Source organism: Schistocerca gregaria, chromosome 10, assembly GCF_023897955.1.
Source record: "Schistocerca gregaria isolate iqSchGreg1 chromosome 10, iqSchGreg1.2, whole genome shotgun sequence".
Taxonomy (NCBI): Eukaryota; Metazoa; Arthropoda; class Insecta; order Orthoptera; family Acrididae; genus Schistocerca; species Schistocerca gregaria.
Window position 1 is genome coordinate 86,667,950 of NC_064929.1, and position 12,533 is coordinate 86,680,482.

At 40.7% G+C, this 12,533-nt stretch overlaps 1 protein-coding gene across 1 annotated transcript in view; it reads right to left on the bottom strand.

Moving 5' to 3' along the window:
• Positions 1-4,847, bottom strand: part of LOC126293711 (LDLR chaperone boca) — a 29,219-nt gene extending 24,372 nt beyond the window's left edge. The window contains exons 1-2 of the mRNA XM_049987025.1: positions 4,614-4,847; positions 4,432-4,506 (exon numbers count right to left, since the gene is read on the bottom strand). Of these exons, the coding sequence (XP_049842982.1) occupies positions 4,432-4,506; positions 4,614-4,769 (231 nt within the window). The 5' untranslated portion in view covers positions 4,770-4,847. The remainder of the gene's footprint in view (positions 1-4,431; positions 4,507-4,613) is intronic.
• Between the last annotated feature and the right edge of the window lie 7,686 nt (positions 4,848-12,533).

Sequence of the window (12,533 nt, forward strand, 5' to 3'; positions counted from 1 at the left end):
AGGCATTTCGGAAGGTTGTGTTTAGTATCTCTGCTTCGGCAGCACTGTCTTCGATAGTATCTCCATTGTTATGATTCTGGAAAGGCATTGATTGTTTCTTGCCGCTAACATACTTCACATATGACCAGAATCTCTTTGGATTTTCTGCCATGTTTCGAGACAGAGTTTCATTGTGGAAACTGTTATAAGCATCTCACATTGAAGTCTGCACGCACTAAATTTTGAGCTTATGTAAAAGATCACCAATCTTGCAGATTTTGCGTCTGTTTAAATTTGGTATGTTTGTTTCACTGTTTTTGCAACAGTGTTCTGACCCGTTTGTGTACCAAAGAGGATCAGCTCCATCGTTTCTTAATCAGATATAAATATCTCAAATGCTGCCGATACTACTATTTTGAATTCAAGCCACATCAGGTCTACATTTATATTATTAATTTGGAAGGAGTGGAGATTGTCTCTCAGGAAGCATCAAGTGAATTGTTATCTGTTTTTGTGAATAAGTATATTTTTCCATTTAGTTTTGGAGACTCTGGGGGATTACAATATTCAAACTCACTATGACAACCCTGTTCACTAATCATGTATCAGTTTTGATGCTCATTATTAACACAAGATCTCAGGAGTATTTGTTGCTAAGAGGTCAAGTGTGTTTTCACATACATTTATTATTCGCGTGGGCTCATGAACTAACTGCTCAAAATAATTTTCAGGGAATGCATTTAGCACAATTCGGATGATGTTTTATGTGTACCTCCAGAATTAAACATGTATTTTCGCCAACATATCAAGGGTAAATTAAAGTAACCACCAACAGTTGCTGTTAATGGCCATGCCATATAAGTCAGGTACGCGTTTGAAATCAAACTCAAGTTTTCTTTGAACCTTTCAGCAATTGTATCATCTGAATTGATATGTCGATAAAAGGATCCAATTACTATTTTATTCTAGTTGCCAACAATGACTTCTACCTATACTAACTCACAGGAAATACCTACTTCAATTTCGCAACAAGATCAACTACCTCTGACAGCAACAAACACACCACCGCCCACCGTGTTTAGCCCATCCTTTTGGAACACCATTAGATTCTATATATGATGGTAGTATCTGTTCCCGAGACAACAGTTACCGTTAATGACCATGCAGCTTTGCCCCCGGTTGGAGCACACATTTTCAACATACCCCCAATGAAGTATATAAATGCCTGATTGCAGCGAGGGTGTCCATTTAATTATCATTTCGTTCTAGCAAAGCTGCATGGTCATTAACAGCAACTGTTCTTTTGGGAACAGATACTGCCATCATATATAGTTAAAATATGGCTTCCCAGCCATTGACCATCATGTGCGAACACACACACTATGCCCGAACTCATACCGGACTTGGTAGATTAATCTGCCACGAGTAATGAGTATGATGGGCAAACATCTATTAGGCACACTACGAATGTAGTGGTGTGGACATTAAGTTGGGAATGTGTGTCTCACGGGAACTGTGCAAGGGGTAAGTCCCTGCAGGCACATTATCCTCGGTGCCCCAGATGGATAGAGCATCTGTAATGCAAGCAGGATATCCCGGGTTCGAATACCGGTCGGGACACGCATTTTCAACATATCCCAATAAAGCATATAAATGCCTGATTGCAGTGAGGGTGTCCATTTAATCATCATACCATTAGATTCTTCACAAAAATTTCGGCTCAGCTTATCTCTGGCTTTAACCAGCTTTCAGTGCCTATAACTATTTGAGCATCAGTGCTTTCTATTAGTGCTTGGAGCTCTGGTATTTTACCAAGACAGCTACGACAATTTACAACTGTTATACTGATGGTTCCTGTATCTACGTTCTTCCTGCGTTCAGCCTGCACCCTTTGTGACTAAATCCCTTCTAGTGCTTTCCCGAGACCCTCTAACCTACGAAAACCATCCATTCCACGCCTCACAGCCCCTGCTACCCGTGTAGCCACCACCTGCATATAGTGGACACCTGACCTATTCAGCGGAACCCGAAACCCAACCACCCTTTGGCGAAAGTCGCAGAACCGTCTGAGCCTCTTATCCAGACCCTCCACTCTGTACCAGAATTCTGCAATCGGCCCTGTCGACTACGTTGCAGATGGTGAGCTCTGCTTTCATCTTGCAAGTACGACTGGCAGCCTTTACCACTTCTGTTAGCCACTTGAAACCAGAGAGAATCCCTTCTTATCCAAAGTGACTCACATCACTGGTACCGACGTGAGCAACCACCTGCAGTTGGCTGCACCCTGTGCTCTTCATGGCCTCCGGGAGGATCCGTTCCGCACTTGCAATGACTCCACCAGGTATGCATATGCAGTGCACATTAGTTTTCTTTCCCTTCTTGACAGCCATGTCCCTAGCAGGCCCCACAATTCGCCTAATGCTGGAGCTCCCAACTATCAATAATCCCACCCTCTGCACCTGTTTGGATCTTGCAGGCTGAGAGATTTCCTCTGAAACAGGGGAGGTGACAACATCTGGCTCAGCAACAGTGTCAGCCACAGATAGCACCTGGAACCTGTTTGTCAGACAAACTGGGGACGCCACTTGGGAAGCCTTTCACCACCTGCTACACCCTGGGGCGACCTCCCATTCGACCGCAGGTGAGGTGTCAACCTCAGTGTGAACAGTAACTGGACTGGCCATCAGTAAGGAACAATTAGAGAATGCCGACGTGCTGGATGCCCATTGAATCCCGATGGCTGGCCAGCAACCGAAACTATCACTACCTGAAGCTGAGAGCAAAGTGTCACCAACTCGACCCGCATCCACACACAACAATCACAGTCCTTGTCCATACTAAAGACCGTGGAAAACTAAACTATACAGATAAACCTACTATTGACACGTGCTGTGCAACTCTACTGCAGACCCTGACGGAAACACAGGAACTGTGGCTATTAATTTAGATTAATACGCAGAAATTCAAAAACCCAACTACTGAAGCACTCAGGTGAAACTAAATAATTTGCCCCTGATAAGTAACTGGTGATGTGTCACAAAATCGGTTTACTTTCTGATGCAAATGAAAACGCGAGAACTGTGGCTATTAAATATTAAATTAACACGCAGAAACTAAACTATTGAAGCACACAGATGCTATTACAAATTTATCAAATTAGCTCCTGGTTAAAAGTCACAATATCAGTTGGCTATAAAGACTCTTGCCGTGATGTTTTCAGACAGCACAAGTATTTAACCATATACTCATATCTTGATAAATTATCTTTTTTGTCTCTCAGAAAACTGAATGTAGTGATATACATGACCAGAATATCAGCTCCAAAGAGAATTACTACTGGATAAGAACAAGATTAAAAATGACGGACCAGAGCCTACATACTAATGGACTGATATGGTATAATAAACTGCCAGAGTCTATGAAAAACAGTAATAAAAAGCAATTTAAATCAAGACTAATCAGAACTCTTAATTGAAAAGTGTGTCTACTCACTCAAAGAATTTTAAATAGCTAAGCTTAGAGCTGTAAGAATTAATGTGTGTAAGATGCCATGTATCTGACAAGCATCAATTTACCGTTTAATACTACCTGTATGACGAAAATCTTTGGAAAAGCAATAATACTGACGACTCCATGGAGAGGGGAAAAAACACACACACACACACACACACACACACATCATTATATATATTGTAGGACGGAGACACACACACACACACACACACACACACACACACACACCACCTCATTTAACAGACAAAAATAGACTAGAGGTGGAGACCCCCCCTCTTTTTTGCGGATTCTGTTATGTTCTAGGCGTATCTTCTTCATAATTAACACCACAGCAATACTTTGTTCAAAAAAGGTGACATTTTTCCACATACGCTGTAATATTTAATAAGGCCTCATTTTCAGCTTAAAAAGTCTTTCCCACTGAGAACCATCACGAACAGTATCTTAATAAGTAAACAAAACAAACAGGTATTCAATTGTTTACTTCCTGCTTGAACTAGCCAGGCTAGCAACGCTACACATCTACATACACCTTCTCAATTACGGTGCTACGTTGCACGTCATACGGCTGTCTTTTTTCCTTTAAATATCAAGCGAGGTTGTAAATTTTGCTACGTCCTTTAACTTTCACAAACATCCATATCACTTTATCGTCACGGTTAATTGTCACTATAAAGATTGAATGGTATGCGTTTCGCATTTCTGCTGACGTGTGTAGTGCGTTCACCGAAATAATCCAAGTTTGGAGCTCATGCCAAATACAAACGGCCATAAAATGTGCAATTCGGATACATAACAAAGTAAGTGTGCATAACCAGTTAATCGGCGTCAAATGTCGAGCTGAAGGTTCGGCAAATGCTTTGAAATGTGGATAGGGATGTACAATGACTGTGGTACGTTACAAAAGTCTTAGTTACGTAAGTGTACAAAATACAATACCTTGCTAAAATCAATGGGCGGTGGTGGTCGCAGATACTCTGGTAGTTCGTCCTCAGGTAAAGGTTCTTCATCTTCCTGCAAATAGAACATTATGCCAAAAATTGTGTGACTAATGTTGAAATACTCTTTAATGTAACACACATTATGCTGCAACATATATTACACCACGAATGTGCACTTACTTCCCACTGCTCAAATAGCCTTTCGAGATCAGCGTCATTATAATCACGTATGTCTTTCTGTGCCCATTTTGGCTTATCCTTGCTATCGAATTTTTTCGCAGACGTTTCCCAAAAACATAAAACTGCCAAGCAGAGAACGATGCGACCTGTCAACATGACTGAAACAGGTTATGTTATCAAACTCTAAGAACCACATCATATAACACACAACGGTATAAAATCAGAGAGATTCAGTCTTTAAAGATATCACAGTTCGGTACAAGCGTCAGTCAATGTCTATAAACGATCTTTAAAAACAACTAAGATCGATGTAAGGTGCGACTACGAACGCGGCGACGGCGTCCGATCACAACTGCTGACGGTAAACAGCAACACTGTCGCTTGCAGTCGGCGTGTCGTTGACCATAACGACAGACAAGTAATGCAGTCGCTTGTAAGAACTTCACGAGGCGTGATGTTTGGTAACTCCACAGCGGTTATTGGAGAAGGAAGATAACAACATTTTATTGTTACATTCCACGAAAAGACAAAAGCTGGTAATGCCTTTATATGAAAGTAGAACTGCAGAAGGTAGTTACACAACATTGATGACAAATATTTGTTATGTGTCGAACATATATTCAGTATCTGCTGTTCTCTAAATAAAAGAGAGTACAATTTCGCGCTGAGTTTTATTAAAGATGACATAAAACTACAGTGCAAAAGAATAATTATATATGACGTGAGGTAAATCCACAGAATTTTATACGTTATTATGTTGTACTGCAACTCCAAAACTTGGTGAGAGGGGTTTGGAGGTTGAAGGCTGCTCTTATCACTTGGCTATTTGTATTGCACTGTGAAGCCATTATTTTATAATCGGAAACGATATTACTAATTTTTCTTTTGGCTTTTGTCTTATAAACTAGAATTAAACGCCTTACAACTGCGCTGATGTGACGGAAAGAAAGTCTCTGTGTTCCATAAATGTTTTTAGTATATTTTACCTAGTTCCTTCCCTTTCTTTCCACATTTTTAATGTTGTATCATCATTACTACGAACTTAAGTACGTTTTTTTTTTCTATGCTAGCACACAATGTTCACTGTTTGTTACCCTCAGATCTTTCACCACTATTTTCTATTGTATTTGTTTCTGTCATATCTTCTTCCTGTGATACTGGGAGGTCCAACTGACGAGTTTGATGTCCATTGTCTTCTTGGATGTCTTGTTTTGTTGGCTGTGATTATGTCAATATAATATTTGTTCCTCCAGATCTGTATTGTGGAACAATACCAAGGAACAATAGCTGTTCATGCCTCTTTGTTTTTGAATTTTCTGAGATAGCAGAGCCCGTTCCTAATTTCCTTTATTCTTGAACCTCTGGTAACCATCCATTAACAACTTCCACCTCTTCTCGCAATCACCACTTGTAAATGGAAATTATATTAGCTACATATTTTCGTTTGTTTCAGATTCTTGGCTACATGATAGAGTAATTGCTCTCTGTTATTTGTATATCGTATATCACCATCTTTCTTATCAAGTATTGTGAGAAATGTTTTGAAGTTCTTAAGAGTAAGGCTGCTGCCCATGTTGATGCGACCTTCTATTGAATCAGATTTCAGGTGTATTGAAGAAGAATTTTGCCTTAATTATAATATATCTAATTGTATAGACGCTATAGATGCATCAGATAAGGATGGATCGCTTTTTTTATTACAAGGAGTTTTTTCAGTTATCTTGTTGTCTATTATGGACGCAAACTGTAAATTCATTGGCACTGGTGTCGACGCTTACAGTGAACTGTCTGATGGTGGGATATTTCAGAAACAGGCTAGGGGCAAGAAAATAGTCAGAAAGGAGTGTAATGAACCTCCACCAAAATGGTTGCTGGGTGCGACTGTGATGTTACCATTGCCTCTGAGCTAATTAAAGTATTTTATAGTTTAATTGCTGTGGTGCCTGACATGGCTAACGACCTCGTTTTATTGGCATGTTGTTTACACAATTTTCTATGAGATGGTTAACTTGAAGCAAATGGTATTCTATTTTATAGCTATAATGTCAAAGAAGCAAGTAGCCAAAACAACATGCATAGCTTCTCTCGTTTTGGAGGATTTTTGAACAGCAGTGGGTTTGAAATAGGAGACAAGCTTAAAGATTTTTCCTGCAGCGAATACAGTTCTCTGGAGTGACAAGAGGTAGCTCTAAACAATGGGTTGTGAAAAAACAATCGATTGTAAATAATGATTTATATAAGATGAAAACTATATACTTTTGCATTTTTAATATACTCATATAATAATTGTTAGTGCACACACTGATCCATTTGGTAATAAATAATTGACTGAATGTACTTAGATGTTTTAACTCCTGTGCTACAGCTTTCCAGAGTTATCTTTCACTAAATTATTTCTGTATTCTTCATGTCCTGCGTCATAATTTATATTTTCATCTCACTGTTAATTAACTTTTTTGGTCGGAGACTGAGAAACTGATTTTCACTTAATTTGATATGTCTGTTCAGTAAAAGCAGTCTCTGGTCGTTATGGTGGTTCGGTGACAGCAGCGCCACTGGTTCCTGACTTACTGTGCTGTCTGTCGCTGAAGCAGGTACACAGCGGCACATGATGCTGCACGCCTCACACTGCAAACTATGGGAACCAGAGGTGCCACGTGCAGCCAGTCAGTGCAATCTGCAGTCGTGTTCAGTTGACGGAGCACAAAGTTAAAGACATTCCACAATTCAATTTGAATGGCGGCATTCACACAAGACGTCAGTGAAACGAAACATGACACCATACGTCAAGGTTTACTAAGGATATAGTCTTGACACTGATGTTATGGAAAGGGTGATGGTGTCATCGTCTACTAATATTATCGTGCCTCATATTAAAGCTAATTCACACTTGACAGAACAGAACGTCACGTCGAAACATTCTACAATTCAATTCAGGTAGCAGAATTCACACAGTCCATCGACGAGATGAATGGAACAGAATGGGACATCACCAGCGAGGTTTTTCTGAAGCATATTTTTTGAGCCGACATTGGTAATAGTAGTAGCAGTTGTTCTTTTACTCATGCGTAGATCACTTTTACAAGGTTACTGGACACATCGAATACGGTGTCGTTGTGTGCTAACCTCTGAAGATTTTCGCCATGTCAGCTCATGCCATAGTAGTGAACTTCCAGCTTTTACATCTTGTTAGTCTTTATTCTATTATTTTGTTTTGTTTTCGTGACGACTTGGATATTTTTTATCGCGTATTCTTCCATAAGAGGAGGCAGATATCTGAAAGCGAAAAATGTTTACAATGACTGAATAGAGTTGATGCCTACCCAGTATATGAATAAGAATGTAAATTGATGAACAGTTTTCATTAAATAACTTTTTATTAAATGAAAAACTCAGCTCTACTGAAGGAGACAAAAACAGTCATTTATCAGACGGTTTGTTATGTAGGAGAAAAAACATAATGGATGTAGTGACCAGACTCTATATATTAACTTATGAATATTGCGTGGCATGTTTAAATGTGTACATTTCAGCTAGCAAGTAAATGTCACCTTTTTGAAATGTTATTTCATGTTTAGAGTTAATTATCTTTCTATTAAAACAAAAAAAATGTGAAATTGTTGTTTAACCTATAGTGCATAAAGTTGTATCCATTTTATGTCGTGCACTGCACTCATTCTGCAGTGCAGCTCAATTAATGACAAAGAGTTTGATACTGAAAGGATATTATCACATGAACTGTAAAACTATACAGGGTGGAGAAAAATTGTGCCACAAATTTTAACTCTGGATAGCTGAGGCTAGGAAAAAAAATTACTAATATTGTGTAGGTCAACAATGCACCATTTTTAAAGTATAGAAACTTGGCACCACGCACTCCGATTGGCCGTGGAATTGCCCTGTTGCCATTCGTCTGTTGATGGACAGCACTGTGGTTGATGGTTCACAGATACAAACGTCCCTTGGCCCGTCACTGCTCCACCATGATATGCATTCATGTCGAATAGATCTTGCTGAGCACAGACACGTCACCTGCCATTTAGTCATACAGTAAGCATGGCGGCTCAGTATTCGTTTGAAGAACAAGATATATGGATTTTGTTTATGGACTAGCCGACAGTAATGTGTATGAAGCTCGACAGTTGTATGAGGAAGACTACCCAGCAAGATACTTTAAAGGCACATTTGTATGCTGAGCCTTTATAACTAGTGAAGTAAAGAAATAATTTGAGCCATAGATATAGTGCGAAGCTGTATAAATGTTGTATGCAGCCGATGGAAATATTTGAAGATTTTTGATGTCAAATTATTGGCGGAATAAGAGACACCTTTTGTTTTGTAGGTCTTGTCCGAATTGGGCATGTTCAGGCACACTGCCATTAATACTACATTACTTTAGTAACACGTTCGCTATTTGCAGCCAAACGGCACTCATAATTGCATAATGCAACTCTCAAAGTTGTTGTTGTGGTCATCAGTCCAGAGATAGGTTTGATGCAGCTCTCCGTGCTACTACTCTATCCTGTGCAAGCTTTTCATCTCACAGCACCTACTGCAACCTACATCCTTCTGAATCTGCTTAGTAAATTCATCTCTTGGTCTCCCTCTAACCTTTTTTCCCTCCACGCTGCCCTCCAATACTAAATTGGTGACCACTTGATGCCTTCTTGTAGTCAAGTTGTGCCACAAATTTCTCTTCTCCCCAATTCTATTCAGTACCTTCTCATTAGTTATGTGATCTACCCATCTAATTTTCAGCATTCTTCTGTACCATCACATTTCGAAAGCTTCTATTCTCTTCTTGTCTAAATTATTTATCGTTCATGTTTAACTTCCAGACATGGCTACACGCCATTCAAATACTTTCACAAACGACTTCCTGACACTTAAATCTATACTCGGTGTTAACAAATTTCTTTTCCTCAGAAACGTTTTCCTTGCCATTGGCAGTCTAAATTTTATATCCTCTCTAGTTCTACCATCCTCAGTTATTTTGCTCCCCAAATAGCAAAACTAGTGTACTACTTTAAGTATCTCATTTTCTAATGTAATTCCCTCAGCATCACCCGATTTAATTCGACTACATCCCATTATCCTCGTTTTTCTTTTGTTGATATTCTTTTTATATCCTCCTTTCAAGACACTGTCCTTTCCGTTCAGCTGCTCTTCCAAGTCATTTGCTGTCTCTGACCGAACTACAATGTCATAGGCAAACCTCAAAGTTTTTATTTCTTCTCCATGGATTTTGATTCCTACACCAAATTTTTCTTTTGTTTCCTTTACTGCTTGCTCAATATACAGATTGAATAGCATCGGGGAGAGGCTACAACCCTGTCTCACTCCCTTCCCAACCACTGCTTCCCTTTCATGCCCCTCGACTCTTACACCTGCCATATAGTTTCTGTACAAATAGCCTTTCGCTCCTTGTGTTTGACCCTTGCAGCCTTCAGCATTTGAAACAGAGTATTCCAGTCATTGTCAAAAGCTTTCTCTAAGTCTACAAATGCTAGTAGAATCATATGTTTGCCTTTCTTTAATCTATCTTCTAAGATAAATTTTAGGGTCAGTATTGCCTCACGTGTTACAACGTTTCCACACAATCCGAACTGATCTCTGTGGTCGGCTTCTACCAGCTTCTGCATTCGTCTGTAAAGAATTCGTGTTAGTATTTTGCAGTTGTGACTTATTAAACTGATAGTTCGGTAACTTCCACATCTGTCAACACTTGCTTTCTTTGGGATTGGAACTTTATGTTCTTCTTGAACTCTGAGAGTATTTCGCCTACCTCATACATCTTGCTCACCATACGGTAGAGTTTTGTCGTGGCTGGCTCTCCCAAGGCTATCAGTAGCGCTAATGGAATGTTGTCTACTCCCGGGGCCTTGTTTCGAATTAGGTCTTACAGTGCTACACGCAGTATTGTGTCTCCCATTTCATCTCTATTCTCTTCCATTTCCATAATATTTTCCTCAAGTACATCGCCCTTGTATATATACTCCTTCCACGTTTCTGCTTTCCCTTCTTTGGCTAGAACTGGGTTTCCATCTGAGCTGTTGATATTCATAAAAGTAGTTCTCTTTTCTCCAAAGGTCTCTTTAATTTTCCTGTATGTAGTATTTATCTTACCCCTACATGAATACATTTGTCCTCTAGCCATCCCTGCTTAGTCATTTTGCACTTCCTGTTTATCTCATTTACTGCATTTTTATATTTTCTCCTTTCATCAATTAAATTCAATATTTCTTCTGTAACCCAAGGATTTCTACTAGCCCCGTCTTTTCACCTACTTGTACCTCTGCTGCCTTCACTATTTCATCTCTCAAAGCTACCCATTCTTCTTCTACTATATTTCTTTCCCCCATTCTTGTCAATTGTTCCCCAATGCTCTCTCTGAAACACTCTACAACCTCTGGTTCTTTCAGTTTATCGAGGTCCCATCTCCTTAAATTCCCATCTTTTAGGAGTTTCTGCAGTTTTAATCTATAGTTCACAACCAATAGATTGTGGTCAGGGACCACGTCTGTCCCTGTAAATGTCTTACAATTTAAAACTTGGTTCCTCTCAATGTAAGGGTCGCAATGAAATTGTCTTATTTCAGAATATAGTGTTATTACTAACCTATGAAGGTTTTTTTGTATCTTTAGTCGCTGTAAGATTGTTGAGTGACTTGGCATGGCAAAGGGTTCTGTACTTCTAAGCAAAAAGTCATCCAGCTCGATATACCGTCGTCTTTGATGCTGTCTTATTACGAAGTCCGATTTTAGTGAAAACACATACATGAATGGACCTTTAACAAACCATGCTCAAGCACCGAGAGTTTGTATTTTATTTAGTATTCATTACTATAATTCATTGTATTGTCTCAATCCAGGTATGAACGAGCTTAAAATTAAATTGATGACTTCGTGCCTGGACGCATTGTTATACACTCCTGCAAATTGAAATAAGAACACCGTGAATTAATTGTCCCAGGAAGGGGAAACTTCATTGACACATTCCTGGGGTCAGATTCATCACATGATCACACTGACAGAACCACAGGCACATAGACACAGGCAACAGAGCATGCACAATGTCGGCACTAGTACAGTGTATATCCACCTTTCGCAGCAATGCAGGCTGCTATTCTCCCATGGAGACGATCGTAGAGATGCTGGATGTAGTCCTGTGGAACGGCTTGCCATGCCATTTCCACCTGGCGCCTCAGTTGGACCAGCGTTCGTCCTGGACGCGCAGAACGCGTGAGACGACGCTTCATCCAGTCCCAAACATGCTCAATGGGGGACAGATCCGGAGATCTTGCTGGCCAAGGTAGTTGACTTACACCTCTAGAGCACGTTGGGTGGCACGGGATACATGCGGACGTGCATTGTCCTGTTGGAACAGCAAGTTCCTTTGCCGGTCTAGGAATGGTAGAACGATGGGTTCGATGACGGTTTGGATGTACCGTGCACTATTCAGTGTCCCCTCGACGATCACCAGAGGTATACGGCCAGTGTAGGAGATCGCTCCCCACACCATGATGCCAGGTGTTGGCCCTGTGTGCCTCAGTCGTATGCAGTCCTGATTGTGGCGCTCACCTGCACGGCGCCAAACACGCATACGACCATCATTGGCACCAAGGCAGAAGCGACTCTCATCGCTGAAGACGACACGTCTCCATTCGTCCCTCCATTCACGCCTGTCGCGACACCACTGGAGGCGGGCTGCACGATGTTGGGGTGTGAGCGGAAGACGGCCTAACGGTGTGCGGGACCGTAGCCCAGCTTCATGGAGACGGTTGCGAATGGTCCTCGCCGATACCCCAGGAGCAACAGTGTCCCTAATTTGCTGGGAAGTGGCGGTGTGGTCCCCTACGGCACTGCGTAGGATCCTACGGTCTTGGCGTGCATCCGTGCGTCGCTGCGGTCCGGTCCCAGG